The sequence below is a fragment of the Pithys albifrons genome, chromosome 32, assembly GCF_047495875.1.
Source record: "Pithys albifrons albifrons isolate INPA30051 chromosome 32, PitAlb_v1, whole genome shotgun sequence".
Lineage (NCBI taxonomy): Eukaryota > Metazoa > Chordata > Aves > Passeriformes > Thamnophilidae > Pithys > Pithys albifrons.
This window is the reverse complement of record NC_092489.1, coordinates 1312501-1338966: the sequence shown is the minus strand read 5'-3', so window position 1 is coordinate 1338966 and position 26466 is coordinate 1312501. Positions and strand designations below refer to the sequence as shown.

Here is a 26466-nt window from a genome sequence, read left to right as displayed (position 1 = left end):
GGGCTGAAATGAAGCAAAGCTGCTTTTTATCCCAACAGCCCTTGGACAGTCCCACCTGGGGGGTGCTGGGTGTGTTGTTCACCCGTCTCCACTCCTGCCCTGCCCTCACTCCCACCCACACTGGCTGCAGGTTCCTGCCTGGAACAGCCTTGGGCTTCTCCTGCCAACTGGAGGTGACCAGTTGTTCCAAAAATCTCTCTGGGGAGAGTTTGATGGGATGCAAAGCCACTGAGGAAATGGGAATGCCAAATCCATGGGGCACAAGTGTCCCTGTGCCCTGAACACCACCCCAAACCCTCCTCACCCCCCTGCCCACCTGAAAACCCAGGACTTTGGGGTCCTTTTCAAGCCTCCTCCTCCCTATTTCCCATTTGGGTCTCAGCACCACCAGCTCACAGTGCTGATCCTCACAGCTTCTCTTGCCATCAGCCCAGTTTCCCAATTCCTTGCAGAGCCAGGAGCTGAGGGAGCTCAGGGGGTGCAGCAGCCTGGGACACAGGGCTGGAGTGGAGCACCTGGAAGCTCCTGGAATGGGCTCAGTTTGCAGCCCTTGGCAGGGCTGGGAGTCGGTGGCCGTGGGACCCTCCAGCCCTGGGCTCCTCCCTCAGCCCCTTCCCTCCCCTCCCAGCTGGGTTGGCTCCCCTGAGGCTTCCTGGGGCTGCTGTTGGCCATCAAGGAAAGGTTCTTGAGGGCAAAATTGTATTAATTCTGGAGGTTTTCCAGCCTTTCCCTGCTCTTTTCAAGCCCAGATCTCATTTTAGAGGCCACCAAACCCAACTTTCCCCATGAGTTTGGAAACCTCAACACAGGGATGGAGAAGCAAATGGACCCCAAAGGTAACAGACCCAAAAGTCTTCCGAGAGCCCGAAAGAAGCATTTTTCTGCCAAAATACACTCTCTGTGACATTTCTTGGCTGCAGAAGGTCCATCCCCAGGATGCCTCAGATTGGCACAAACTGTTTCCCTGGGCATGACAAGTCCTGAGAGCGACACTGACCTCGGAAACCCTCTCACATCGTGACTGAGGAGAGTCTGGCCCCAAAAATGGCACCAGTCAGGCCTCTTATCTGTTTTTTACAGACATATTTCTACATTTTGCAGCCTCCCCTGGGCCTGGGGAAATGGGGCTGAGCACAGCCAGGGCAAGAGGCTCACTGGGAATGCAGAAACACCTGAGGGGTCAAACAGGAGGAAAACAGGTGGGAATTCCTTAAAATAATACAAAAAGCTTTTAATTGAGGTTCTTGTTATGAGGTTGAGGCATGTGAGGGGCTGGAGCTCTGCAGTCACAGGCAGGTGAGCAGGAGACAGGTGCTATTGGGTGTTTCTTCCTCAAAATATGGCCTGGGAGGGACTTGAAATGGCTTTTGCTGTTGGGTTTGACCCAATCTTTGGCCTCTTTGATCCCCTGACAGGAGTTCTGACCTGGATCACAGGGATGGCCTCACTCCCACTGGTAAGGGATGAGTCTGGGGTTTGACTGAATTTCGCTTGCTCCTTTTTTTTTTTTTAATTTTCTTCTCCCTTCCCCCTCGTCTCATTTTCCACCCCCCAAACTCACATTTTCCCCACATTTGAGACACTTGGACCATTCCATGAAACAACCACCAATTCCCAGCCCTGTCCTCTCTCTTTTTTCTTTGTGTTTTTGGGTGTTAAGCCCAGTTTCGGGCTGGCCCCAGAACCCTCCAGCAGTACCTGTTTATAGAGGTACAATGAGGTTTTTTCTCATGTATCCAAAACCTGAGGAGAAAAAATGGGAAAAAAAGTAAGGAAATTGTCCCAGTTCCTTTCAGCTGCAGGAAACAGGATAAAAGAGGATAAGCCCAAAACCATGGGGACCCCACAGGGGAGCAGGATAAGGACTCCAACCCCACTCCCTGAGGATTGTAAATCCTTCAGTGCTTGGAAAGAGGAAAACATGCCAGTAACCTGGGCTAGTGGAAGGTGTCCCTGCCCACAGCAGGGCTGGGAAAGGGATGAGCTTTAAGGGCCCTTCCAACCCAAACAATCCTGTGATTCTGTGAACTGAGCTTGAGGAATTAGTTAAGAACTCAACTCCTCCTCTGGACTTGGATCCAGTTCAAACCCCCTGCCAGTTTAGGGCTGGGTTTAGGGCTGCTTATAGGGCTGCTTTTAGGCTGGATTTAGAGCTAATTTAGAGCTGGTGTTGGGCTGTTTTAGGCCTGGTTTTCAGTCTGGCTTTAAGGCTGGGTTAAGAGCTGATTTAGGGCTGCTTTAGGGCTCACTTATTTCTGGTTTAGTCTTGGTTGAGGGCTGGTTTAAGGGCTGGTTTAGGGCTGGTTTTAGTACATGTTAAGGGCTGGTTTAGGGCTGGGTTTAAGTGTAGCAAATTATTTTTCAAGTGCTCTCAGCACTCAAAAAGTCAATTTGACACATGAATTTATCAGAATTATTATATTCTTTATTATAGTATTTTACATTATAATTATATCTTATTACAGCTGCTACAGTCCCTCACCCCAGTTGAAAGTACTGAAAAGTGTGGCATTAAAATCTATCCCTCCACATTTTGGAATGGTGTCTCATACCTGTAATGTGCCAATGGAAAAGGATAATTGAGGGATTGAGTTCCACAGTTTTACTTCTGTGTGACAGGAAGAAAACTCAAAAATATGTGTGTTCTGTCCCAGGTTGTTCCAACCATGAGAAGGTCCAGGGTGTTAATATTAATTAGGATTAATCAATTCTCCAGCTGCACACCCAGTCACACTCTCCTTACAACCAGGAGAAAGAAACCTCAGTGGGTAAAAGCTGATGCATGAACTGTAATTTTAGACTTGGAGTCTGAAAAGTTCTTTCTATCCCAGAAAATGTGACCAGCTGAGGGTGTGGATATCACTGGCTGCTCCGAGTTATTCCCCCAGTCCCACATCAATATTGAAAAGAATTAAATTTAAAAAGTTCTGTTACAATCCAGGTCCCGACAAAACTTCTCCATGCAAAGCTTTTGGATTCCAAAAGCTGATAGAAAATGGGAGATTTATGTTGCATTATTGGCAAGTCCATGTGTTGGTTTCCTGGGCAAACCTGGGACTTTCTGCTCCTCTGGTGCTGCTCTGCCCTCAGCCCTGGGCTTGGTGACCAAAGCAGTGAAGTACCAAGGGAGATGAAACTGGTGAGCTGAGGGACTCCAGATTTTGCTGGGGCTTGTCCCAAAGATCTCAAGGAGAGTTAAGGAATATTCATTTCCCAGATAAATTTGGGGCACCACATTTTTTGTTAAATATTGGTGTCAATGTTTTCAATACCTGTATAAATACCAAACTAGTTTTAAATTGGTCTCAACAGTCAAAAAGTCAATTTTATAAATTAATTTTTCTGTATTATTATATGATTTATTATAGCATTTTACAATATTACTATAAATATATGTTATAATTTTCACATCAGCATTCAGAGTAATACAACACTCAGAAAAACCTTTTGCACTGAGAAAAAAATATTATTTCTTTTTTGCATTTTTTTTCTGTTCCCTAAGTAATTTTTATTCAGTCTATTCAGTCCCTATTTTTATTCCCCACCAGACTCTTCAAATATTTTATTTGGAAGGACTTATTTTCTTTTATCCACTGTTTTTGTCACCCCGTACATGTTTAATGACATTATTTTCCTTATTTGCTAATTCTTTTCAGATGTAAGTAAAGCCCAGTGTAATTTTCAGTCAGTTCAAGGCCACCTAAACCATATAATGAGAGCTATTCTGAGGGAATTGCCTTTAAAATTGTGTATTTTTGCTGGAAAATCAGTTCATTGTTAATTACTTTCAAATTCCTTGACCAGTTGTTCCAGGGAGGGTTCATGTCGATTCCAGGCTGAAACCAGACACCGTTTAAAATTCAAGTTACAAACCTGTCTCAGTGTACACAAGATGTTTCTCCTTCAAGGCCGAAGTCTAAGTTATAAGTTGTTGTTTTCCATAACTTGGCAGGTGGCAAGGCCAGACATGGACCAAAAATAATGGCATCTCATCACACCTGAATACACAGGGGTCCCCCTGTGCAGGCTGCCCTTTCTCCAGGCCCCTGTTTCAGGGTCCTGGGGGTCCTGGGGCTCCCCCTTTTCCACAGTCCCCCCTCTCCAAGCTGTCGGGGGTCTCCCAGCTCAGCTATCGCCCCTCTGCTCCCCATCCCTACAAGTCACCAGGCATCTGGTGTCCATAAAAAGCTGCAAAAAACCGAGATGCAGGTAAAAAAAAACCCTTACAAATATCAAAACTGCAAAGCATCAAGATTCAGCCAAAACCCACTCCCAAATATGTAGATTAAGCCAAAAAATCTGTCCCAGAAGTTCCCCTCCTCTGGTCTTTTCAATTTGAGGTTCGGGGTTCCACCCTGTTTGAGCTGCCGGGGAACCCACGTGTAGGAGGACGGGCGGGAAATGTGTCCCTCAGCCCGGCGGGTAGAGGTGTTCTCCCTTTACCCGGCGGGTAGAGGTGTTCTCCCTTTAGCCCGGCGGGTAGACCCGTTCTCCCTTTAGCCCGGCGGGTAGACCCGTTCTCCCTTTAGCCCGGCGGGTAGAGGTGTTCTCCCTTTAGCCCGGCGGGTAGACCTGTTCTCCCTTTAGCCGGGCGAGTAGACCTGTTCTCCCTTTAGCCGGCGGGTAGACCTGTTCTCCCTTTACCCGGCGGGTAGACCTGTTCTCCCTTTACCCGGCGGGTAGACCTGTTCTCCCTTTAGCCCGGCGGGTAGACCTGTTCTCCCTCAGCACGGCGCCAGCCAGTTCTCCCAAGCCTGCTGCGTTCGCCCTGGTGGGCGCGCCCTGCGAAAGTGGGGGGGGGCGGGGCCGAGACTGGAACACCCCCGGGAGAAGAGGAGGGGACAGCCATGCTCCTCCTTTTCCTCTTCCTTTTCCCGGGTTCCATCTGCACCCGAAGGAGTCTCGGGTGAGCGGGAGAACAGGGTGGGAAAGAGAAGGGGCCCCCAAACTCCACAGTGCCCCCGCTGCCCCACCAAGGGTCATAAGGGCTGTGCCATGGAACACGAGAGCCAGGATGGGCCCGGACAAAGCCCCCAAGGGCACCAGGATGTGCCGCTCCTTGGAGCCCGCGCTGGGGCTGCCACGGGGCGGGGCCGGAGCTGCACACAGGGACGGCAAAGGGCCCCGACAAAGTGCTGCGGGACCCCCGAGCCGAGCCCCGAATAGCCTGGGGGGGCTCTGGGGATTTGGTTTGTGTTTGAGGGCATGGTTGAGAGACCCTAAAGCTGATCTGGGAATGCCCCTTGGGGGATATTGGGGGTCCCTTTGAGGTGTTATTGGGTGTCCCACTGTCGGACCCCGGCAGAGCCCCTTGGTGGGTGGGGGGATGTGGGGACCCCCTTGGGGGGGGTTGGTGTGCCTGGGTCAGACCCTTCATTGACAGGTTGGGGAGGGGGCCTCCCAGTGCACGGGGGACCCCCAGCAGCCCGGACAGGGGAGCCCCCCCAAAGTGGAGAGACCCAGAGAGGGGGAATTCCTGAGAGGGATTTTTTTGGCTGAGTCTTGGTGCTTTGGGCTGAATCTTGTGGGTGCAGTGGGGACACTGTACTGGGAAAGGGGATTTCAGGGGGAAGCAGGGCCAAGGAAAGGGAGTGTAGGGGGTTGTAGGAGTGGGATGGGGAGTCCAGGGGTCCCCAATGTTGAAGAAAGGGAGTCTTGAGGTAGGGACACCCAGAATAGGTGGGAAAAGGGTTAAAATTGTCCCCCAATGTTCCAAACAGGGCAGGGTGTGTGGTCTGGAAATGCAAGAGTGGGGGTCCCAGAGTCAAGAAAAAAGGGGTGAGGGGGCTGGAGTAGGTGCGATGGCAAGGAAAGGGGGTGCAGGAGGGTATTTGTGCAGGATAAGGGGGTGCAGGGGCATCCCAGTGCCTGGAAATGAGGGATCAGGAAGGTCCCGAGGTTAAGAAAAAGCAAGACTAGAAGTGGGGGGAGGTGATTGGGGGCTGCAGGTTGTGTCTGTGATGAGAAAAGTGCAGTCCAGAGGGTGGCAGGGTAAAGGAATAGGGAGTGTGGAGTTTGGGAGAGACAGGATGGTGTTACAATCTGCTTAAATATTGCAGACATAGCTTGGGTTCAAAATGTTTTTCCTAACAATATTAAAACTCAATTTAATTAATTAAAATTAGTTAAATAATTAATTAAAAATTAAAAATTTTTTAAAAATGCAGAGAGAGAGGGAAATAAGAACAGTTAGAAAAACTCTAAGAGTACTTTTTAGAAGCAAAGAAAAAATTTTATCACCAAAACCAACTTTTTCTCCCAAGTTTGTGTGTGTGTGTTTGTGAGAGAGAAGCGATGTTGTCTCTGTTCCTGCAGGCAGAGGTGTGGAATGCAGCTCTTGCAGTGCAGATGTGATGCTCAGTCTGTGCTGCTCTCCCTTGTGCAGCAGGGCTGCTCCTCGCTCTCTGCAGAGCTCTCAGGCTCCGCGGAGCTGTCGCTCACGGGCAGCAGCGGCGCAGCCACCCCAGGCTGAACAGGGCCAGGGCTGGGTTAGCAGGAGCAGAACTGACGCAGGGAGCAAGGCAGAGCTCAGCTTTCTCCTCAGTCTGCAGGGGTAGGCAGGCAAGCAGCGTGGGTGGGGAAGAAGGAGGGTAAGAAGGTGAGATGGGTGAGGCAGGGAGGAGGTGGGAGAGGTTCTTGGCTGTGGTTCTCTCTCTCCATTCTCCACACACCCTACGCACCGAAATTCCAAGGTGTTCTTTGGGAGTTTTTATAGACTGCAAAAATACTTAGACACTGTTTTTTACAGGTAGCTTGCAAATTTCTTAAAAGCAGGATATAGTTTTAGCTAAGTCATTACAACAAGAGGATGCTTGTGTGAGTTCTCATCAGGCAAGAAGTTGGGCTGAATTTGCTGCCATGACTTGCAGGAAGCTTGGGGAAAGGCTTTGGCAGGGTGTTTGTTTGTAAGAGAATTCTGTCTTTGGGTCAAACTGCTGACAGAAAATTCTTGGATAGGATGTTTATGACAGGGGAATAATGGGGGAATAATATTTCTTCCATTTCTCAGTTATTGGTGTATAACAGATGGGTGGGAATGGGGGCTCAGGGTGTCCTTGGTGTCAAAGAAGGGGAATGTGGGGGTGAGGTGACCTAGGATGGCTGGCAAAGGGGGCCTGAGGGTCCTTGGTGTCAAAGAAAAGGGGGATCCAGGGGCTGGGAGAGGCAAGATGGGCAGGAAAAGGGGGGCAGGAGTATCCTGGAGTCAGAGAAAGGGGTGTCCAAGGTTGGAGAACAGGGAATAGCCACGCAGGGGGGTCCCAGAGCCCAGGAAAAGGAGGTGCAGGGGGATAATGATAATAGTAGGGAGGAGAAGGAGAAAACAGTGGGATGGGGCTCCAAAGTGCTGATTTCCAAAGGCAGAAAAGTGGGGAGAGGGTGGGGAAGTGTCCCCAGGGAAAGATATCCCAGAGCAGATCTGCTGCTCGGTGCCAGAGCAGGGACTAGGAACAAAGATTTTGGGAATTCAGTGCAGTGGGTGGTGGGTTTCCCTCCCCATGCTGCCCATCCTGTGCTTCCCAAGGCCCAGTCACCTCCAGTATGAGCCCAGCTGTTCCAACTATATCTCAGTTGCCCAGAACAGAATCCGAGTTGGCCCAATGTGACCCTAGTCTATCCCACCATGGTCCCAGTGTTGCCCAGTTGCCCCCAATATAGACCCAATCACTTGACTTGCTCCCAGTTGCCCCGTCTGTGGTTTCAGATTTCTGCTAGCATAGTCCCAGTCACTCCCACTGTGGTCTCAGTCACCCCCAGTATGGTTCCAGTGACTTCCAGTCTCTTCCAGTATGGTGTCAGGATGATTCCAGCTGCCCCCTGTCTGTGCCAGGAGGAGCCCAAAGCTCCTGGATCACATGGAGGACGCACCCAGAGGAGGGTCCCTCCAAGTTCTGTGGCTGCAGGAAGAGCCACGAGGAGCCGAGGGCCCCCCAGAACCACCCCAGGCAGTAGAAGGTGGTCCCAAAAGGCCTCCTGCTGCCCCTCGTGTCCTCCAGCTTGGGCCCAGCTCCTCCTAGTGTTATCCCAGTTGCCTTCAACATGGTCCCACTTGCTTCCAGTATCAGCCCAGTCTCATGCCATTAGCTCCAAGTGTGCTCCCAGATATTTTCCAGTCATTGCCGGTATGATCCGAGTCACTCCCAGATAGTCTCATTATGATCCCAGTATGACTCCAGTGCTCCCAATATTAACCCATTTCCCCCCACATGCTTCCAGTTGCTCCCTTTTACCCCTACTATGGTTCCACTCACTCCCAGTATATCCCAGTGGTGGGGTGGCTTTATATGTTAGAGAGTCTCTTGACTCTGTTGAACTTGAGGTCAGCAGTGACCAGGTTGAGTGTCTGTGGGCCAGAATCAGGGGGAAGGCCAACAGGGCTGACATCCTTGTGGGTGTCTGTTACAGGCCACCCAACCAGGATGATGAAGGGGATGAATTATTCTACAAGCTGCTGGCAGATGTCTCAAAATCTCCAGGCCTTGTTCTTGTGGGTGACTTGAACCTGCCAGATATCTGCTGGGAGCTCAACACAGCAGAGAAGAGGCAGTCTGGGAGATTCCTGGAGTGTATAGAGGATAATTTCCTGCTTCAGCTGGTAAATGAACCTACCAGGGGTGGGGGCCCTCTACACCTGCTGTTTATAGAGAGGGGCTGGTGGGAGATGTAGAGGTCAGAGGCTGTCTGGGCACAGTGACCATGAAGTAACAAGAGTTTTCAGTGCTCAGGGATATGAGGAGGGCCATCAATAAAACCTCTTTGCTGGAATTCCAGAGGGCAGATTTCAGCCTGGTCAGAAGACCGGTCCAAAGCATACCATGGGAAACAACCCTCAAAAACAAGGGGGTACAGGAGGGATGGATGTGCTTCAAGAAGGAAGTCTTGAGTGCACAGGAACAGCCTGTCCCAGTGTGCCGAAAGGGAAGCCCATGGGGAAGACATCCAGCTTGGTTGTACAGGGAGATTCTGAAGGAAATCAGCAATAAAAAGGGAGCTGACTGAGTGTGGAAAAAAAGGGCTGGCTATTTAGGAAGAGTTTAGGAACATAGTTAGGTCCTGTAGGAAGAAAATGAGAGACAAAAGTGCAATTTGAAGTCAGTTTGGCTACTTCTGTTAGGGATGACAAAAAGTGCTTCTATAAATATGTTAATAGGAAAATGAGGGATAAGAAAAACCTCCATTCTTTTTTGGACTTGGGGGAGAACATTGTTACCAGAGATGAGAGGAAGGCTGAGGTACTTAACACCAACTTTCCCTCAGTTTTCACCAGTAAGACAGGTGGCCCTGAGGACAACTGGCCTCCTGAGCTGGTAGAAAAGAGACAGGGAGCTGAATAGTCCTGCTGTGTTCCAGGAGGAAATAGTGACTTAGTGAGGCACCTGAGACTCACAAGTCTGTGGGGCCAGATGGGATCCATCCTGGGGTGATGAGGGAGCTCCTGGAAGAGCTTGCCAAGCCACTCTCCATCATCTCCCAACAGTCCTGGCTCTCTGGGGAGGTCCCAGAGGATTGGAAGTTGGACATTGTCACCCCAATCCACAAAAAGGGCTGCAAGGGTGACCCTGGGAACTCCAGGCCTGTCAGCCTGACCTCGGTGCCTGGCAGGGTTATGGAGCAGATCATCCTGAGTGCAATCACACAGCACCTAAAGGATGGGCAAGGGCTCAGACCCAGCCAGCTGGGGTTTAGGAGGGGCAGGTCCTGTCTGACCAACCTGATCTCCTTCTATGATCAGGTGACCCACCAGGTGGATGAGGGGAAGGCTGTGGATGTGTCTATCTGGACTTCAGCAAGGCCTTTGACACTGTCTCCCATAATATACTCCTGGAAAAGCTGGTAGCCCATGGCCTGGACAGGTGTACCCTCTGCTGGGTCAGGAGCTGGCTGGAGGGCCGGGCCCAGAGAGTGCTGGTGAACGGGGCTGTGTCCAGCTGTTCACCGGTCACCAGTGGTGTCCCCCAGGGGTCTGTGTTGGGTCCAGTCCTGTTTAACATCTTTATTGATGATTTAGGAGAGGGGATTGAGTCCATCATCAGCAAATTTGCTGATGACACCAAGTTGGGAGGGAGTGTCGAGCTGCTGGAAGGCAGGAGGGCTCTGCAGAGGGACCTGGATGGACTTGAGGGATGGGCTGATTCCAATGGGATGAAGTTCAACAAGGCCAAGTGCAGGTCCTGCCCTTTGGCCACCCCAACCCCTGCAGGGCTCCAGGCTGGGCACAGAGTGGCTGGAGAGCAGCCAGGCAGGAAGGGACCTGGGGGGACTGATTGACAGGAAGCTCAACATGAGCCAACAGTGTGCCCAGGTGGCCAAGAAGGCCAAGGGGATCCTGGCCTGGATCCAAACTAGCGTGGCCAGCAGGCCCAGGGCAGTGACCCTTCCCCTGGACTCTGCCTTGGGGAGGCCACACCTTGAGTGTTGTGTTCAGTTCGGGCCCCTGAGTTCAGGAAAGATATTGAGAGGCTGGAGCAGGTCCAGAGAAGAGCAAGGAGGCTGGAGAAGGGACTGGAGCACAAGTGCTGTGGGGAGAGGCTGAGGGAGCTGGGGGTGTTTAGCCTGGAGAAGAGGAGGCTCAGAGGTGTTTTCATCACGCTCTAAAAGTACCTGAAAGGAGATTGTAGACAGGTGGGGATTGGTCTCTTTTCCAAGACACTCAGCAATAGGACAAGAGGGCACGGGCTCAAGCTCTGCCAGGGCAGGTTTTAGGTTGAATATCAGGAAGAAGTTCTTCACAGAGAGAGTGCTCAGGCATTGGAATGGCCTGCCCAGGGAGGGGGTGGATTCTCCAACCCTGGAGGTATTTAGTGTAAGACTGGGTGTGGCACTGAGTGCCATGATCTGGTAATCAAATTGGGGTTGGATTAAGGGTTGGACTTGATGATCTGGGAGGTCTCTTCCAACCCAACTGATTCTGTGATTCTATGAGAACAGAGCAGGGATGGTGGCAAGGCCCTGTCTTGGCACAGGCAGAGCACAGGCCCAAGGGGAAGAGCAAAAGAGACAGAAGCTCCACCTCCCTCTCTTTTATACTTCTTGATGCTTCCTGATGATGTCAGATGATATGAAATACCTCTTTGGTTGCTCAAGTCAGGTGATGCTTGTCCATTCTAATCTGTTTCACATCCTCTGGGTCTGATGAATTGAGGCCTGGCTGAAGCTAAAGGTAAAACTACCACACCCCATTACATTCTCTTCTCAAGCTCCATTTCTATGATGGTTCCGGATAGAATTTACACACTGAGAAATGACTTAAAAAAATTCCAGGGATCTTGCTTTCAACTGGCCACATCCTGGGACTGAGAGGATCTCCTCAAATAATATTTTGGGTGTCACTGGAGTCCTCGGGGTGCTGGAACCCATGGAGGATCTGCAGCTTTGTCCCACCTGGGTCATCAATTATTGTCACCAAAGTCATCAGGAAGGAATGAGACCCCCCAACCCCCTCCGTAGAGTGTCTGTGACTCAGACACTCCTTTATTCTGGGCAGAGACAGGGAGAGAATCTCTCCAGCTCCATACAAGCCCTTCCAAGAGTTCTCACATATTTATACATTTTGTCAAACAAAGAAATTGCGTTTTTCCTTCTAAGTTATACAATTCTCTTCATTAATTGGTATTCTATTCTTTATTGGCTGTTTTGGTCAACATTCTTTGGTGCTTTTATCATTCTGTCTCAGGCAAAGTCTCCAGCTCTCAGGCTGAAATGTCTTTGATAGTCTCCTCTGTATCTTCAGGTTGCTCCAACATGTCTTTGAAGGACCATAAATTTAAGTTCCCAGATGTCCAATCTTCAGCTACCTCAGGCTTCTCTTTCCTGCAGCCCATCAGAGCCAGTCCAGGGAAACTCAAAGCTTTGGTGCTTTAAAGACCAAACTGATGAGAGTCTGTGAGAAGTAACGCAGTCAGCGATTGCCACTAATTAAATATTTAGGAAAGTTGTATAATTTGCAGCACTGCAAGTCACTGGGAAGTGGGTTGTGGGGGCTGAGATGGGATGTGAAAGAACCAATGGCCAACTGGAAGAAGATCTGGGTAGTCTGAGAAAGTTGGGAAGGACATTGAGGAGACTTGAGGGGCCCTGGGAGGGCGGGGGGCAATTGGAAAAAGGCTTCAGGAGATCTGAGGGGTGTTGGAGGGGGGTTGGTGGTTCCTAGTGGGGCTGAGAGGGGCTTTGAGGGGCGCTGGAAGGGCTGGGCAAGGACTGGAAGGAGGTTCCACATGACCCTGCGTGGGATGGTGTGACCGGGAGAAGGTTTGGTGAAGGTCATGGGGGGTCTGTGGGAGGATTTAGGGGGTTCTTCCCCCCTGGCCCTGCCTGGAGCTGCCGCCGGACGCTCCCCAAGATACTGCCAGGGGTCGGGGCTCCATGTCAGGGGTTTGTCCTCCTGGGCTGGGGCTTCTCCCTGTGCCACAAAGGCAGGGGGTCACCGGGAGTCGCGTGTCACCCCCTCCCCTGCTGTCCCTCTGCCCCCAGCCGGCTGCTCCCAGTGTTCCCAGTAAAGCATTCCAGTTCTCCCCAGTCCCGGTCACTGGGGCTGGCTAGGGGGATCAGCCAGAGAAGGCCCCGAATCATTTTCCAGCCAATCAGAGCGCGCGGCGCTGATGACTCTGCAGTTGCCAGGCAGACCCGCAGCGCCCCCCGCTCCCCACCCCAAACAGACCCGCGCCCCCCCCCCCTCGCCCCCAGCGCCCCCCGGAATGGCAATTTTTTGGCGGGGGGAGGTGGGGGCGCCGAGGCCGGCCCCCCCCGCGCTGTCCCAGCCGTGGTGGCTGCGGCGGGGGCCGAGTGCGGGCGGGAGTGGACAAGAGCCCAGCGCTGCCCCATCCTGAGCTGCCCCAGCTCCATCCCTGCTCCTCCCGCGGGGAGCGGCGGGACTGGGGGCAAGGGGGGCCTGGAGGGGCTGGCGCTGGGCCTGGGGGGAGGAGGAGAAGAGCTGGACTGGGCGGGACTGTGGGGGCGGAGAAGCAGCAGGAGAGGAGGGACAGAGCAGGGGGAGGAGCCGGGACAGGGGACACAGAGAGGACAAAGCAGCACGTGGTGGGCGCTCGGTCGGAAGGTCGGTGTGGGGCGGGGGGGCGAGAGCGGTTTTTCGGCCCCTCGGGTGGTCCGGGAGGGAACCCCGGGACCCGCGGAGTGGGGAGAGCAGAGAGGGGCGATAGTGGAGCTGGGGAAGCCCCGGAATGGTGGAACTGGGGAGCGGGAGCACAGAGGGAGGGAGCCCCGGGCCCCTTAAACGGGGGTCCCGGAGAGGGAAAAGCCCCGGCAGTGTGGAAAGGAGGGGGGAGCAGCAATGCAGGGGGGAGGTGAGACCCCCAAGAGCCTGGAGAAGGCGAGAGCCGAGAGAGGAAGGAGCCGTGGGATTCCCGGGATCCCCGGCAGCCCGGAGAGGGTGGGATGGGATCCCCAATACAAGTGGGACCCCCAGCAGTGCAGACAGGGGGACCCCAATAAGCCCACCGTGGAGAATTCAGAGAAGAGGAACTGGTGGGAGGGTTGGTTTGGGCTGAATTTTTGTGTTTTGAGGTATTTAGGAACACAAGATTAGAGGTGGTGGAGACGGAGGGCGGGACTCGGGACGGCTGCGGGGAGAGGTGAGGGGAGATCGGCAAGTTTGGGGGGCTTTTGGGGACTCAGGGCTGGTCTTGGGGGTCCCACATTACCCACTCACCCCCTACCCCTCCCTGGGACCCACTGGCGCTGTGTTGGCCGTGAGAGTGAAGGTGGAGAAGCCGGGTAAACCCCTCCCCCATCCCGGGACTGCCATCGGGTCCGTCAGGTCCATCACACATCCTCCCCCACTCCCCAAAAAAAACCCCAAACCCATCGTGAGATCCTTAAACCCCAGACTTAAAACCGCAGGGTTCCCCAAATCACCTCCTGGACCTGCCAGAGCCCCTCAAAACGCCCCAGAGTCCCCCCCACCCCGCAAGACTCCCCCAGAGTCCCTCAAAACTCCCCAGACCCCCCTAAACACCGCAGAGAACATCTCAGAGACCCCCAAAACACCCAAGAGAACCTCTCGAGTCCCTCCAAATTTTCATCCAGACCCTGCAAACCACCCCGAGACCACCCAATTTCCCCCCCAGACCTTCCAAAATTCCATCGCCCTCCCTCCAAACCCCCTCCCAGACTACCCCAAATGTCCCCAGGACCCCCAAACAACACCAGAACCCCCCTGGCCTCTCCCAGATATTCTCAAACCAGTCCAGGACCTCCCTAAATTCCCTTTCAGATGCTGAAAACTACCCCAGGATCCCTCTAAATCCCTTCCAGACCTTCCAAACAACCCAGAACCCTCCAACTGCTTCCAGACCAGCCCAGATACTCCCAAACCCTTCCCATAAACCCTCGTCCCCGACCCCCCGAAAACTCCTTCAAGGGAGAGTTGAAACAGAGAGAACTGAAGCTAAGGGAGACATGTGGACAGCCTGAAAAAACAGGAAAATCAGATTAATTTGATGGGTTTTTTTCCTAGAAGTGTGAGAAACAAAGGGAGTCACCCCCCAAATGTGGCTTTGCTTGGGGGGCATCCCTGGATGCTGGAAAATCCTGGGATCTTCCCAAGTCTCCAAATGGAGGCACCTGGCACAGATCCCCTAAAACCCCAAACCATCAAGACTGGGCAAAAATACCCCAAAATATGCAGATTAAGGAAAAAGAAATTCAAAGCACCAAGATTCACTTCCAAAAAAATCACTCCCAGAAATTTGCTCCCTGTGTTCTCTGTGCTTGGGGTTCTGGGGATCCTCCCTGTCCAGGTTGTTGGGGGTGCCTTGTTTTTTGGGGTCCCCTCTCTGGGGTTCTGCCTTTTCCAGCCTGCTGGAGATCCCGGGAATTTCAGAGGTCCCCCACTCTGTGATCTGAACCCAATGAGTTTCTTTCATTCTCCCCTCTCCATGATCCCTCCAAGGAATGCCAAGGGTCCCAGGGGTCCTTTCTGCCCTGACTCTCTGCTCAGGGTGCTCAGGGACCCCCCTGGATCCCAAAATGGACAGGCCAGAGAGGGGGCACCCTCAGGACACCCAGCATCCTGGAGAGGTGGGGCCCTTGGGAACCACCACCCCAAGCAGAGAGTCAGGGGAGGAGGGACTGCGGGGTCCCCAAATCCCCTCTGGTGCCCCTATTTAGGGTTAGAATCTTGGTGTTTTGGGCTGAATGCTGGGGGTGCAGGGGGGACCCAGAGCTGGGGAAGGGGGTTTTCAGGGGGTCCCATAGCCAAGAGAAGGGATGTGATTGCTCAGAAAAGTGGGATGGGAAGCCCAAAGGTCCCCTGTGCCCAGGAAAGGTGGGTACAGGGGACCTCGATGTTAAGGAAAGGTGGGTCATGATATAGAAAAACCCAGAATGGCCAGGAAAGAGGGATTCAAGGTATCACTCAGTGTTCCAAAAGGGATCTGTGATCTGGGAAATGCAGGAGTGGGGGCACTGGGGGTCCCAGAGTCAAGGCAAAGGTGCGTGTGGGGACTGGAAGAGGTGGGATGGCCTGGAAAAGGACTGCAGGGGAGTGTTGGTGTAGGATAAGTGGGGCAGGGACATCCCAGTGCCTTGGAATGGATGATCAGGATGGGCCCAAGGTAAGGAAGGGTAGGACTAGGAGTGGGGAGAGGTGGTTGGGGGGTGGAGGTGGTCCCTGTGCCCAGAATAAGGGGAGTTGAGGAGATGGCAGGGGAAAGGCAAAGGGATTGTGATGTCTGGGAAAGGCAGGATGAGAGGGAAAAGGAGGGCAGGGTGGTCCTGGAGTCAAAGAAAGGGGGGTGTGAGGGCTGGTAAGCCGGGAATGGCCGGGCAGGGGGTTGTGGGGCCCTGGTAGCCTGGAGAGGGCGGGGACCCTGGAGAGGGAGGACCCCTAATACACAGGAGACCCCCAGCAGCCCAGACAGGGGGGACACACAGAATGCCAAAAGGGAGAGGTGAGAGACGAGATGGTCCTGGGAGGGTTTTCTTGAGCTAAATCTTGGTGTTTTGGAGGTTTTTATGGACACAAGATGCCGAGTGACTTTTAGAGAGGGACTTGGGCAACCCAACCCAAGGCACTCACAGCTTGTTTTCCCCCAAAACCAGGATTTATCCTTCTGAAGGTGTGTTGGAATGGCAGAGGAGGCGGCGAGGAAGGGGAAGATGCCCCGGGGCCCCCAGGCAGGTGAGGAGGAAGTCAGTGCCCCTTTGCCCCTCTCTTGTGCTGCATCTTCCAGCCCAGCATGGCCCCGGCTGCAGGACAACCCTGCTGCCGATGCCGTCCTGCCGGGGTCGGGTTTGGGGGGATGTCCTTGGCCTTCCCTGTGTGCCGGAGGCAAATGCCCTGAGTGTCCTTGTTCCTTCCTGCCCCAGGCGCTGAGCTGAGCACGGAGGACAAATCCCCCCAGCAGAACCTGGTGGCAGAAGCAACTTTGAACAGCTCCACAGAGCAGGAAGACACCGAGGAGAAAAAGACACGGAGATCCCGCAGGAGGAGAAGCTCTCAACTGAGTTTTGGGTCCTCGGATCAGGATAGAGCCACCCAGGGTGGGAAAGATGGCAAGAGCTTCAACCAGAGCTCTGACCTCGGAGTGCAGCAGCAGCTTCAGAGCAGGGAGAAGCGCTACAAGTGCTTGGAATGTGGGAAGGGTTTCAGCCAGAGCTCCCACCTGATTCGCCACCAGCACATCCACACTGGGGAATGGCCCTACATCTGTAGGGAATGTGGGAAGGGCTTCAGTCTTAGCTCCCACCTGATCAGCCACCAGATGATCCACACTGGGGAACGTCCCTACGAGTGTTCCAAGTGTGGGAAGAGGTGTCGGACCATCTCCAATCTCCTCGTACATCAGCGTACACACACAGGGGAGAGGCCCTTCTGCTGCACCGACTGCGGGAAGAGATTCAGCCAGAGCTCCAACCTCGTCACCCACATGAGGCTCCACACCGGGGAGAGGCCTCACAAATGTTGGGACTGTGGGAAGAGCTTCATTCGTAACTCTGAGCTCATCGTTCACCAGATGACCCACACTGGGGAAAGGCCCTTTGAGTGTTCCGAGTGTGGGAAGAGGTTTCAGACCAGCTCAATTCTCCTCAAACATCAGCGCACACACAAGGACGAGAGGCCCTTCTGCTGCACCGACTGCGGGAAGAGATTCAACCATAAATCCGACCTCATCACCCACCGGCGTAGCCACACCGGGGAGAGGCCTTATGACTGTGACGAGTGTGGGAAGAGATTCACCCAGAGCTCTCACTTGACCAGACACCAACGGACCCACCAATGAGGGAAGTCCCAGGAGTGCCCCGACTGTGGGAAAAGCTTCATCTGCTGCTCCATCTCTATCACCCACATTCCTTGTGACCCACATTTGGAAGACCCCTGGCTGGTGGTCTCCACATCCTCCTGGATCTCTGTGGGCACTTGAATTAACACAGGGGGAGGAACATCCATGGTGTCATGGGTTTAGTTAGGCCCAGATTAAGGCTGTAGTTTTTAGAGCAAGGCCTTGGACAATCAGCTGACTGGAGTTGGGTCAGCCCAGCTGACTCCTACTGGCCAAGTCTATTGCATCCCATATTCTGACATCATCTCAGACAGAAGAAGAGAGGGAGGAGGGATTTTCCTTCTTCTTCTTGCCGGAGGAGCAAGGAGTTTTTTGGCATTGCAGAGCTCCTGAGGGGAGACCAAGATACTGGGGAAGTTGAAATTTACTTCCTGTGTGTTCTTGCTACCTTTTATTCTTAGTCTGTAGTTTGTATTTGATTTGGTTTCTATTTTATTTTCTGTTTAATATACCTTGTTCTGCTGAACTATGTCCTGTGTTTTGGTTTTTGGGGGACAGAAGAGGAGACTTTTCCTCTGAAATGATTACTTGGTATTTTGCCACGTCAAAACCATCACATATGGGGACACAGACTGAAGTGGGAAATTCATTGGGAAGGGGGGGTTGCTGACTTTTTACCCTAAAAATCTCCCCTGCTCCATACCCTGAGTTTATCTTGTGGCCGGAAGGAATCCTGAATGGTGTTTCAGAACTTTTCTAAACTCAATAATTCCATAATTCCAATTCTCTGTGGTTCTCCCTTTCTGTGGGCCACCCAACCCAACCCTATGCACATTCACAGGATTCATTTTTTTGTTTTTTTTTAATTATGTTTTATCTATCTTCATCCCTATAAAATCACCTGATATAAGGATTAAAATAAAGAATTTGAACAGAGACATCTAAATTTCCATCATTCTCCTGGGAATTGGGGAAGAAATTTATGGTTTAAAGGGATATTCAGGAAGATTTAACGGTTCTGTGGGGATTTGGGAGAGTTTTCCCCAAAATTGCAGGTGTCCAGACCTACTGACATTTCTCCATCATTTTGCAGTCCAATATCTGAGAGGGATTGATCTGTCAGCTCATAACACCTCAATCCCACCCCAAAATGGCTCCATGCCAACTTGAAATGACTCAATCCCATCCCAAAATGGTTTAATGCAACTTGAACCCACTTAGGGGGAGTCAGCAGCAGGAGAAGGGGTGCTACAAACCCAGGGAGGATGGGATAAAATTGGGAGGGCTTGGATGCAAATTGGGAGGGTTGGGATGGGACTTGGAGGGGGATGGGTTGGGGATTGGGAGACAAGAGATGGGGTGTGTGGGAAAAATGAGGGAGCTTCTGGGGTGTGCTCTTGTCCTGACGGGCGTACTGTGAGGGACTGTGGGGGACATGTGACATCAGGCCTTGGAGTTGGGCCCCACAGGGAGGGACACAGGGATCTCTTTTTGAGGGGATCCTGCTGCTTTGCATGAATTTTGGAGGCTATAACCATCTTTTGGGGGTCCCTCTCCTAATTTTCAGTGGCTGGAGTGAACCCCTCACATTTTGGTGGATGCTGAGATAGCCCCATTTGGGAGTTCTTTCTGCTGTTTTAAACCATTTTTAGAGGCTCTTGGGAGTCCCCCCCCTTATTCTGGGGGTTGCAGTTACCCCTCTGGCACCACTGGTGGCTGAGGGGGATTATAATCCCCAATTCTGAAGTGTTACAAGTGACTTGTGGGGAATCCAGTTTTGGTGGACATCCCACCTGCAGGAGGGTGTCCCCCCTTCCTGGAAGGCTGCTGGGGTGGGGCTGGGACCCCTCCCCACACAACTCACACCATGGCCACCCAGAGTATTTCTGGGGTGACAGGGCTTCTTCATGCACTGGGACCAGCCCAGCCGGTGTCACAGAACCCCAGAATGTGCTGAGTGGGAAGGGACCCCCAAGGATCATGGAGTCCAACCCTCAGCCCTGCACAGGCCCATCCCCAAGAGTCACACCCTGTGCCCCAGAGCATCATCCAAACCCTCCTGGATCTCTGTCAGCCTTGAGGCTGTGCCCACTGCCCTGGGGGGCTGGTCTGTGCCCACCACTCGCTGGGGGACCAACCTCTTTATAAGATCCAACCTAAGCCTGCCCTGGCACAACTGCAGCCATTCCCTGGGTGCTGTCTCTGGTCCCCACAGAGCAGAGATCAATGCCTGCCCCTTCTATGCCCATGCCAAGAAAGTTGTACCTGCAATGAGATGTCCCCTCAGTGTGCAGCTGAACACACCAAGTACCCCCAGCTGCTCCTCACATGCTGCCCCTGCAGGCCCTTGCCCATCTTGGTGTCCTCCTTTGGACACTCTCCAGTGGCTCAATCTCTTCCTTCTGTTGTGGTGCTCCAAAGTGTCCCAATATTTCAGGTGAGGGAACTGCCAGGGCTGTGTGATGTGGGGCCTGAGGGTGCCCAGGGGCCACTGTGACACTGCAGGGCCTCCTGAAACCCAGGGGCCATTGTGACACTGCAGGGCCTCCTGAAACCCAGGGGACACTGTGACACTGCAGGGCCTCCTGGAACCCAGCGGACATTGTGACACTGCAGGGCCTGCTGGAACCCAGGGGACACTGTGACATTGCAGGGCCTTCTGGAACCCAGGGGACACTGTGACACTGCAGGGCCTCCTGGAACCCAGGGGACACTGTGACATGGCAGGAACGAGGGGACTTTGTGAGAGTCAGAGAATCACCAGCCCTGCCCGGCACTGGTCAGCAGCACAGAGGGGCAGTGGCCGCCCCTGGTGCCACAAGAGGAGCCCAATTGGGCCTCTGTGTGTCCAGCAGCAAAGGCAGACAGACACACACCCATTTAGAAGAGGCAGCTGCGGCTGCTCCTGAGTGTACCCAGCAGGGCAGAGAGACAGAGGCTGCACAGGAGGAGGCAGATGCAGCTGCTCCCGGTGACTCCACAAGGGACCGATTGTAGGAAAGGGAGTTTTAAGGCTGGCAGATGTGAAGTTAAATTTCCTGAACAGGAACCCTTGGAGAGAAGCAAAGGACAACTGATCTTCTGCCACTGGCAGGCCCAGGCACCAGAACACCACAGACTGGTTGTGTTTCCATGTGTGTATTCCTCTGTCTGCTCTCACCCTCCCAAACCCCCCATAACTGCTGGGTCTCTTTTCCATCTGCAAGGAGGTCGAAAGCCCTGAGCCATCCCCCCATGCCTCCCCCATGTCTCAGAGGTCACCAGTTCCCCTGCCCCTGCCTTGAACACCAGTCCCTGAGTCCATATATTGTAACATGAGATTTCAATAAACAGCTTTGCTTTGTTTGAGCTTCTGATTGACCTTGTGGTTCATTCCTGTGGAGACTCAGATCCATCATGACAAATGGAGCCCAAACGTGGAGCCTTGGGAAAGATCCCCCATATTTAGGGACTTGCCTTGGTAACCCCGACAGGGCAGGAGAGACAGGAATGACATGAAGTCCCTGTCCTGGTGATGGGCAGCAGTTCATCTTGGGAAAAAGGCATGATTGGTGCCTGTCTGCTGGACAGAAGGTGATCAACTCTGGAAATTGGAAGAATCTCAAAGGGGAAATAAACATGACTGAATTATTTCTAAACAGCTCTGAAACAAAATGATTCAGTAACATGATCAGTGTCTAAGCCAGCTTGTGAAGCCAGAGCCCTGAAATAGCTGAAAGAGACAGAGCGCAGCTAAAAGAGACCAGTACCCCATGAAAATAAAAACGTGTTTTTGAAGCCAGTGCCCTGAAACTGCTTATGGCCAAAACCTGTTTGATGGGCCACAGCTGAAATAGTTACAAGAACTGGAGGCTCTCCCGCTTTGTGCTTTGTTTTTCTTTTTTTATTCCTTTGGGTTTTTTTTAGTTTTTTAGTTTAGTTTTTTTTTTTTAAGGTAAATCCCTGGAAGTCTTTTAACAATGCACTGTATGGTGTTGGGGAGAAACATTATGGAGATGAGATCTAAGCTGTCTGTGGAGCAGAGGAACGTGCTCTGGATGATGAGGTGCTGCTTGAACAGCATGAGCTCCAACTAAAGGACTCTCCTTTCCAACACTCCCTGCTGTGGGCACAGCTGCCCTCTGAATGTGCTGCTGCCAGTGATTGCAGCTGCCCAGCAAAGGATGCAGCAGGAGAAGCAGCTGCACCCCCCCGTGCCGCTGTCACACGCAGCGTTCCTGCCCGGGGCAGAGAAAGGCCCAAAGAGCAGCAGCCCCTGCCCTGCTCTTGCCGGACCCCCCTGCAGCCCTTCCCGCCTGGGGCACAGATGCCAATGGGTGGGATGGGGGCGGAGAGAGGCCGAGCCAGGCAGAGGCAGCGCCGAGCCCGGCGCAGAGCAGAGCGGAGGATGCTGCGGGCGGGGCCGCCGCCGCCAGCCCCGGGGCCGGTGCCAGAGCCCGTGACGGTGCCAGAGCCAGTGCCGGTGCTGGTGCCAGAGCCTGTGCCAGTGGAGATGTCGGTGTCAGAGCCCGTGCCGGTGCCGGTGTCAGATCCGATACCCGGCGGGAGAGCGCCCCGCTGCCCCTGCCCGCTGAGCCCCGGCCCGGCCAGGAGAGCTCCGAGCAGCCGCCAGAGCGCAGAGGCGGAGATGGCTCCCACAGCAGCACGGACAGCCCCCCCAGCGCTGCCGCCGCAGCCCCAGCACCCAGCGCAGCACCGCCAGAAGCTGCAGGAACGGCCCGGCCCAGCCCGGCACAGCCGACAGGCACAGAAACCCATTGGCAGGAGCGGCCAGAGATGCCGAACTGGGACAGCCACAGATTCTGATCAATAGCAATGCTGTCGGGTTAACAACTGGTAATACCTTATTATGGATATTGATTTAACTCATATTTAGTTAACTATGTCTTCACCTTTATCACGATGTAACAAAATATCATAACCCTTTCTAGTAAAAGGAATAGTGGAAGCTGTTTCATGCCAAACCAAACTTCTGTGCCTTTTCCAAATAGTATTAAAATTGAATATAAGGCTTACTCCTATTAAGAGAAGGGAAACAATAATGCCTTTAAGATAAAAGCTTTCAACAAGCTGCAAACATGTCACCTTTCTGTATCTCAGTTTCTAAGATATTTTGTAGCAGTCACGCTCTAAGACAGTGTCGTGCTGTAGGTTTAATATTCCAGTTATTTATCAAATAAATTCATGATTTCATTTTATTCTGTAAAGTTATGGCATAGAAACACACAAGTCTGCACTTTTGTAAAGTATCATTATTGTTCTTAAAGCCAATGTTTTTGTATCTAAAAAAGGTCTTAAATATCTAAACCAGTATAATTTTTGATGTGCAAATTATCCGTCAGATGAAAAGTACTGTCTAAATTTCAAGTTGCTTTCCAAACCTCTGATGTTTTTAAAGCTTTTTCTAACCATTTGAACACCTACTGCAAATAGCAATAATTGTTAAAAAGTTGAAATTCTGTTTAATACCTTTGTTCCTAAGCTTATTAGTGTTTTCCCTGTTAACAATTCCCTTCATGGTGTCCTAGTTCAGCAGGAGGGACCAGCTAACCCTGTGTGCTAACCCTGTGTGGGGGTGATCAAAGCTGTGTATTCTACCCCCTCTATTCATTCCCCAAGGACAATGGACCATTAGCAGCAGCTGCCCAGGGAGTCATTATCACTTCACACCCAGCCTGAGGGGGGCGGAGCTGCTAATGGGCCATCAACAGCTCAACACCCCCTGGCTCCCAGAGTTAATCACCCATTGTGTGAGTCCCCGCCCAGGGGGAGGGACTGAGAGCTCCCTGAGGGTACATAAGTGGTGGGTAAGAAGACCTTGGGTACTTCTCGTCGGATCCAGAGCAGCAGCAGGACCTTGACAGGAGGAGATCCCCGCTCTCGCCCAGACCACAGCCCTCGCCTGCACCAACAGGTTTTTCTTTTCCTTTTGCTCTGGACTTGGGGGAACCACAGGGGTCTCAGCACAAGGGCAAACAAACCCCCTTGGGTTTGTGCCCCAGGACACTGGGTTATACTGCTGGGGTTTTGTGAGTTGAAAACAATTTCCCTTGTGTGTCAGTGTTGTTATTGTAATATTATTATTAAATTTTAGCTCTGACTTATAATCTCTCTCGTGGTGATTTCATTTCCCCTGCTGGTTCACCTTTAAACCAGCACACATGGTATGAATGAGTGTGTTGTTCGTTCCTTTTACTCCTACCTGCATTAACTATCCGTGTTTCAATGAGTTTCTCTATAATTTACTGTACTCTAATGGCTCAAGGAGAAGCCAACACTGGAGTTGTGGTGTTGGGAAGTGGTGAGACTCCTGCAGTGGCAGCTGAGGTGACTTGGCTGGGAAGGGTCACACAAAGCTCTCTCCTCACTCTCTCCCTTCTCGGCCTGTTTTCCTCAAAGCTGCAGCACTTGCAAGTTACATTGGAGTGAGATGTAAATAATGGATAAAATCAGAATTTTAAAATGATCAACAGTTCTCTTACTGGAGATCATTAATGGAACCTTCACACAATTGGTAAAACACATATTTAAGTTGTCAAGTACAGAAATGACACTATTTTTATAGAATTTGTTAATCTTTAGCATTCAGTACTAGCAATTGTTTTAAGCTTTTGTTTGACCAAGTAATGATAATCCAACCAAGCAAGCAAATTCAAAGGTAGCCTTACTAACCTTTCTCTAAATTATTGATATCCATGACAGGAACCAATACAATGAAAGTTTTACAGATGTAATAACTTTTGCTGAGTGTTCAAATAATCATGCCCTGTATTTTTATGGATCCACACCCAGCAAATATCCAATGATACCTCTCTTATTTGCCATGCAAGAACAAGAAAAAAGGGGCAGTATTTGCTTGTATGTGTGTGAAAGAATTTTTGAACATTAAACGGAACATGAAGGAGAGATATGTCCACGTTTTAGAAAATTATATTCTTATCAAAGCAGCAACTCAAGAAACAAGGAAAAGTGTGAGGTGAAGACAAGCACAATTTCTCATTTCATAATTATAAGGCACAGCAAGTAAATTCCTAAGGCTGTTTTGAGTGATTGCATGAATGGGGGCTGGCCTGGATGGATGTGTGTGAGTACAGGAATCATGTATGGATGTGACTCCTGAATGCACTTACCCCACTGACAGAGCCACAACTCCCCCATCTATGCACAGGGACCCACAGACAAGAGCACAAAGTTATTCATTTGCAGAAATACTTAAATTAAAATTAAAGGTGAAAGAAAACAGAAACCTTAAAAAATAATTAGAGCTATTTGTGTGATTAAGGTTATTAATTTATCAGTCATTTTAATAAAGATTTTTTAAGGTTATCTTAAATAAAGGTGCGTAAGAATGAATTGGGAAAGAAACAGTGATCCTTCTAAATCAATAGATAAAGGAATTAATGTGCTGAAAAAGCTTTGGGTGGCTTGTTTAGCTTGAAGCCCTTGTTGGGAAAGCATTTAATGTGGAATTAATGGGTCTGTTCATCATTTTGTATTATGCTCTGTATTCCATGTTTATTCTCTTGGGGGGAAATTGGGGAAAAAAATTGGGGAAAAATTGGGGAAAATTTGGGGGAAAATTGGGGTAAAAATTGAAAAAAATGAAGGAGAAACTGGAACAATTTTTGGGAAATGGAGAAAATTTTAGGGAAAAGTTAGGAAAAATGGAGAAAATTTGAGGGAAAATTGGGAAAAAATGGGGAAAATTTAGGGAAAATCGGAGAAAAATTGGGGAAACAAACGGGAAAAATCAGGGGGAAATGGACAAAATTGGGATTAAAAATGGGAAAATTTTTGTTGGAAAATTCGGGAGAAGTGGGGAAAATCTTGGGGAAAATCCAATTGGATCCAACCCTAAAAATTGGGTGGAAAAATAAGGAGAAAAAAATAGGAAAAATTGGGGGGAAATGGAGACAATTTTGGGAAAATGAAAAATTGGGGGAAATGGAGAAAATTTGGGGAAAAAATGTGGAAATTTGGGGTGCGGGGGGGAAGGGGAAAAGAGGTAAAATGGGAGAAAAGGAAAAATGGGAAAAGGAGAAAAAAGGGGAAAATGGGAAAAAAATGGGAAATGGTGAAAAATAGAAAAAATGGGAAAAAGGAAAAAAGGGAGAAATGTGAAAAAATGGAACAATGGGGGGAAAGGGGAAAATTGGAAAAAACGGAAAAAAGGGAAAAAATTAAAAAGGGAAAATAGGAAAAAAATGGGAGAAATACGAAAAATGTGGAAAAATAAGAAAAATGTGTTAAATGGGAAAAATGGAAAAAATGGGAAAAGTAACAAAGGGAGGGACACTGAAAAAAAATTAGAAAAAGAGAAAAAATTGATAAATCGCATAAAGGGATAAAATGAGAAAAATGGGGAAAATAAAAAAGGGGGGACATGGGAAAAAATGGAAAAATGAAAAAATGAGAAAAAATGGGAAAAATGAAAAAAAGAGGAAAATGAGAAAAATGGGGAAAAAAGGAAAAAAGGGAAAAAGGGGAGAAAACCAAAAAATGGGGGTAAAAGGGAATTTTGTGGGTTTTCTTTCCTCAGAGGCAAAACCAGAGGCCAAAAAATCCCCAAATGGAAAGAGAAAAAATGGTGGGAAAATGGGAAAAGGAGAAGGAAATGAAGGAAAAGGTGGGAAATATGGAGGGGAAAAAATGTAGGAAAAGTGGGGAAAAAAAAAGAGGAAAAAAATCGAAAAAATGAGAAGGAAAAGAAGGAAAAGGTGGAAAATTAGGAGGGAAAAAATGTGGAAAATGAGGAGAAGAAATAGGAAAAAATAGAAATTAAAGGGGAGAAAAAGGTGGAAAAACAGAGGGGAAAAAAGAAGGAAAAAGTGGGAAAAAAGGGGGAAGAAAAGGTGGAAAAATCCGGAATTTTGGGAAGAAAATGATGAAAAAGAAGGAAAAATCCCTGGAAAGGTGAGAGAGGAAAATGGGCAAAACCCCAGGAATTTTCCAACGTAGTTTTGATTTTGGAATTGTTTTCCAGGGGGATCCAAAAAAGTGAAAAATTCAGAGGAGGGAAAATAAAGGAAGAAAAGAAGGAAAAGAAGGAAAAATCCGAGATTTCCCTGGAATTTTATGGGATTCAGACTCTGCTCGTGGCAGGTCTATCGGAATCCAGTGAAGATTCCAAAGGGTCTGGGAATGAAATGGAGAGTCCAGAGGGGAAAGAGAGGGGAAAAGGAAAAGAAAGGAAAGGAAAGGAAAGGAAAGGAAAGGAAAGGAAAGGAAA

At 50.7% G+C, this 26466-nt stretch overlaps 2 protein-coding genes across 2 annotated transcripts in view; one reads left to right on the top strand and one right to left on the bottom strand.

The window, feature by feature from the left end:
• LOC139684145 (uncharacterized) overlaps window positions 1-26466 on the top strand; it is a 1342464-nt gene that overhangs the window by 362564 nt on the left and 953434 nt on the right. Inside the window, 1 exon segment of the mRNA XM_071579746.1 lies at window positions 16562-17242. Within this exon segment, the coding sequence (XP_071435847.1) occupies window positions 16562-17242 (681 nt within the window).
• LOC139684146 (uncharacterized) overlaps window positions 1-26466 on the bottom strand; it is an 800710-nt gene that overhangs the window by 460515 nt on the left and 313729 nt on the right.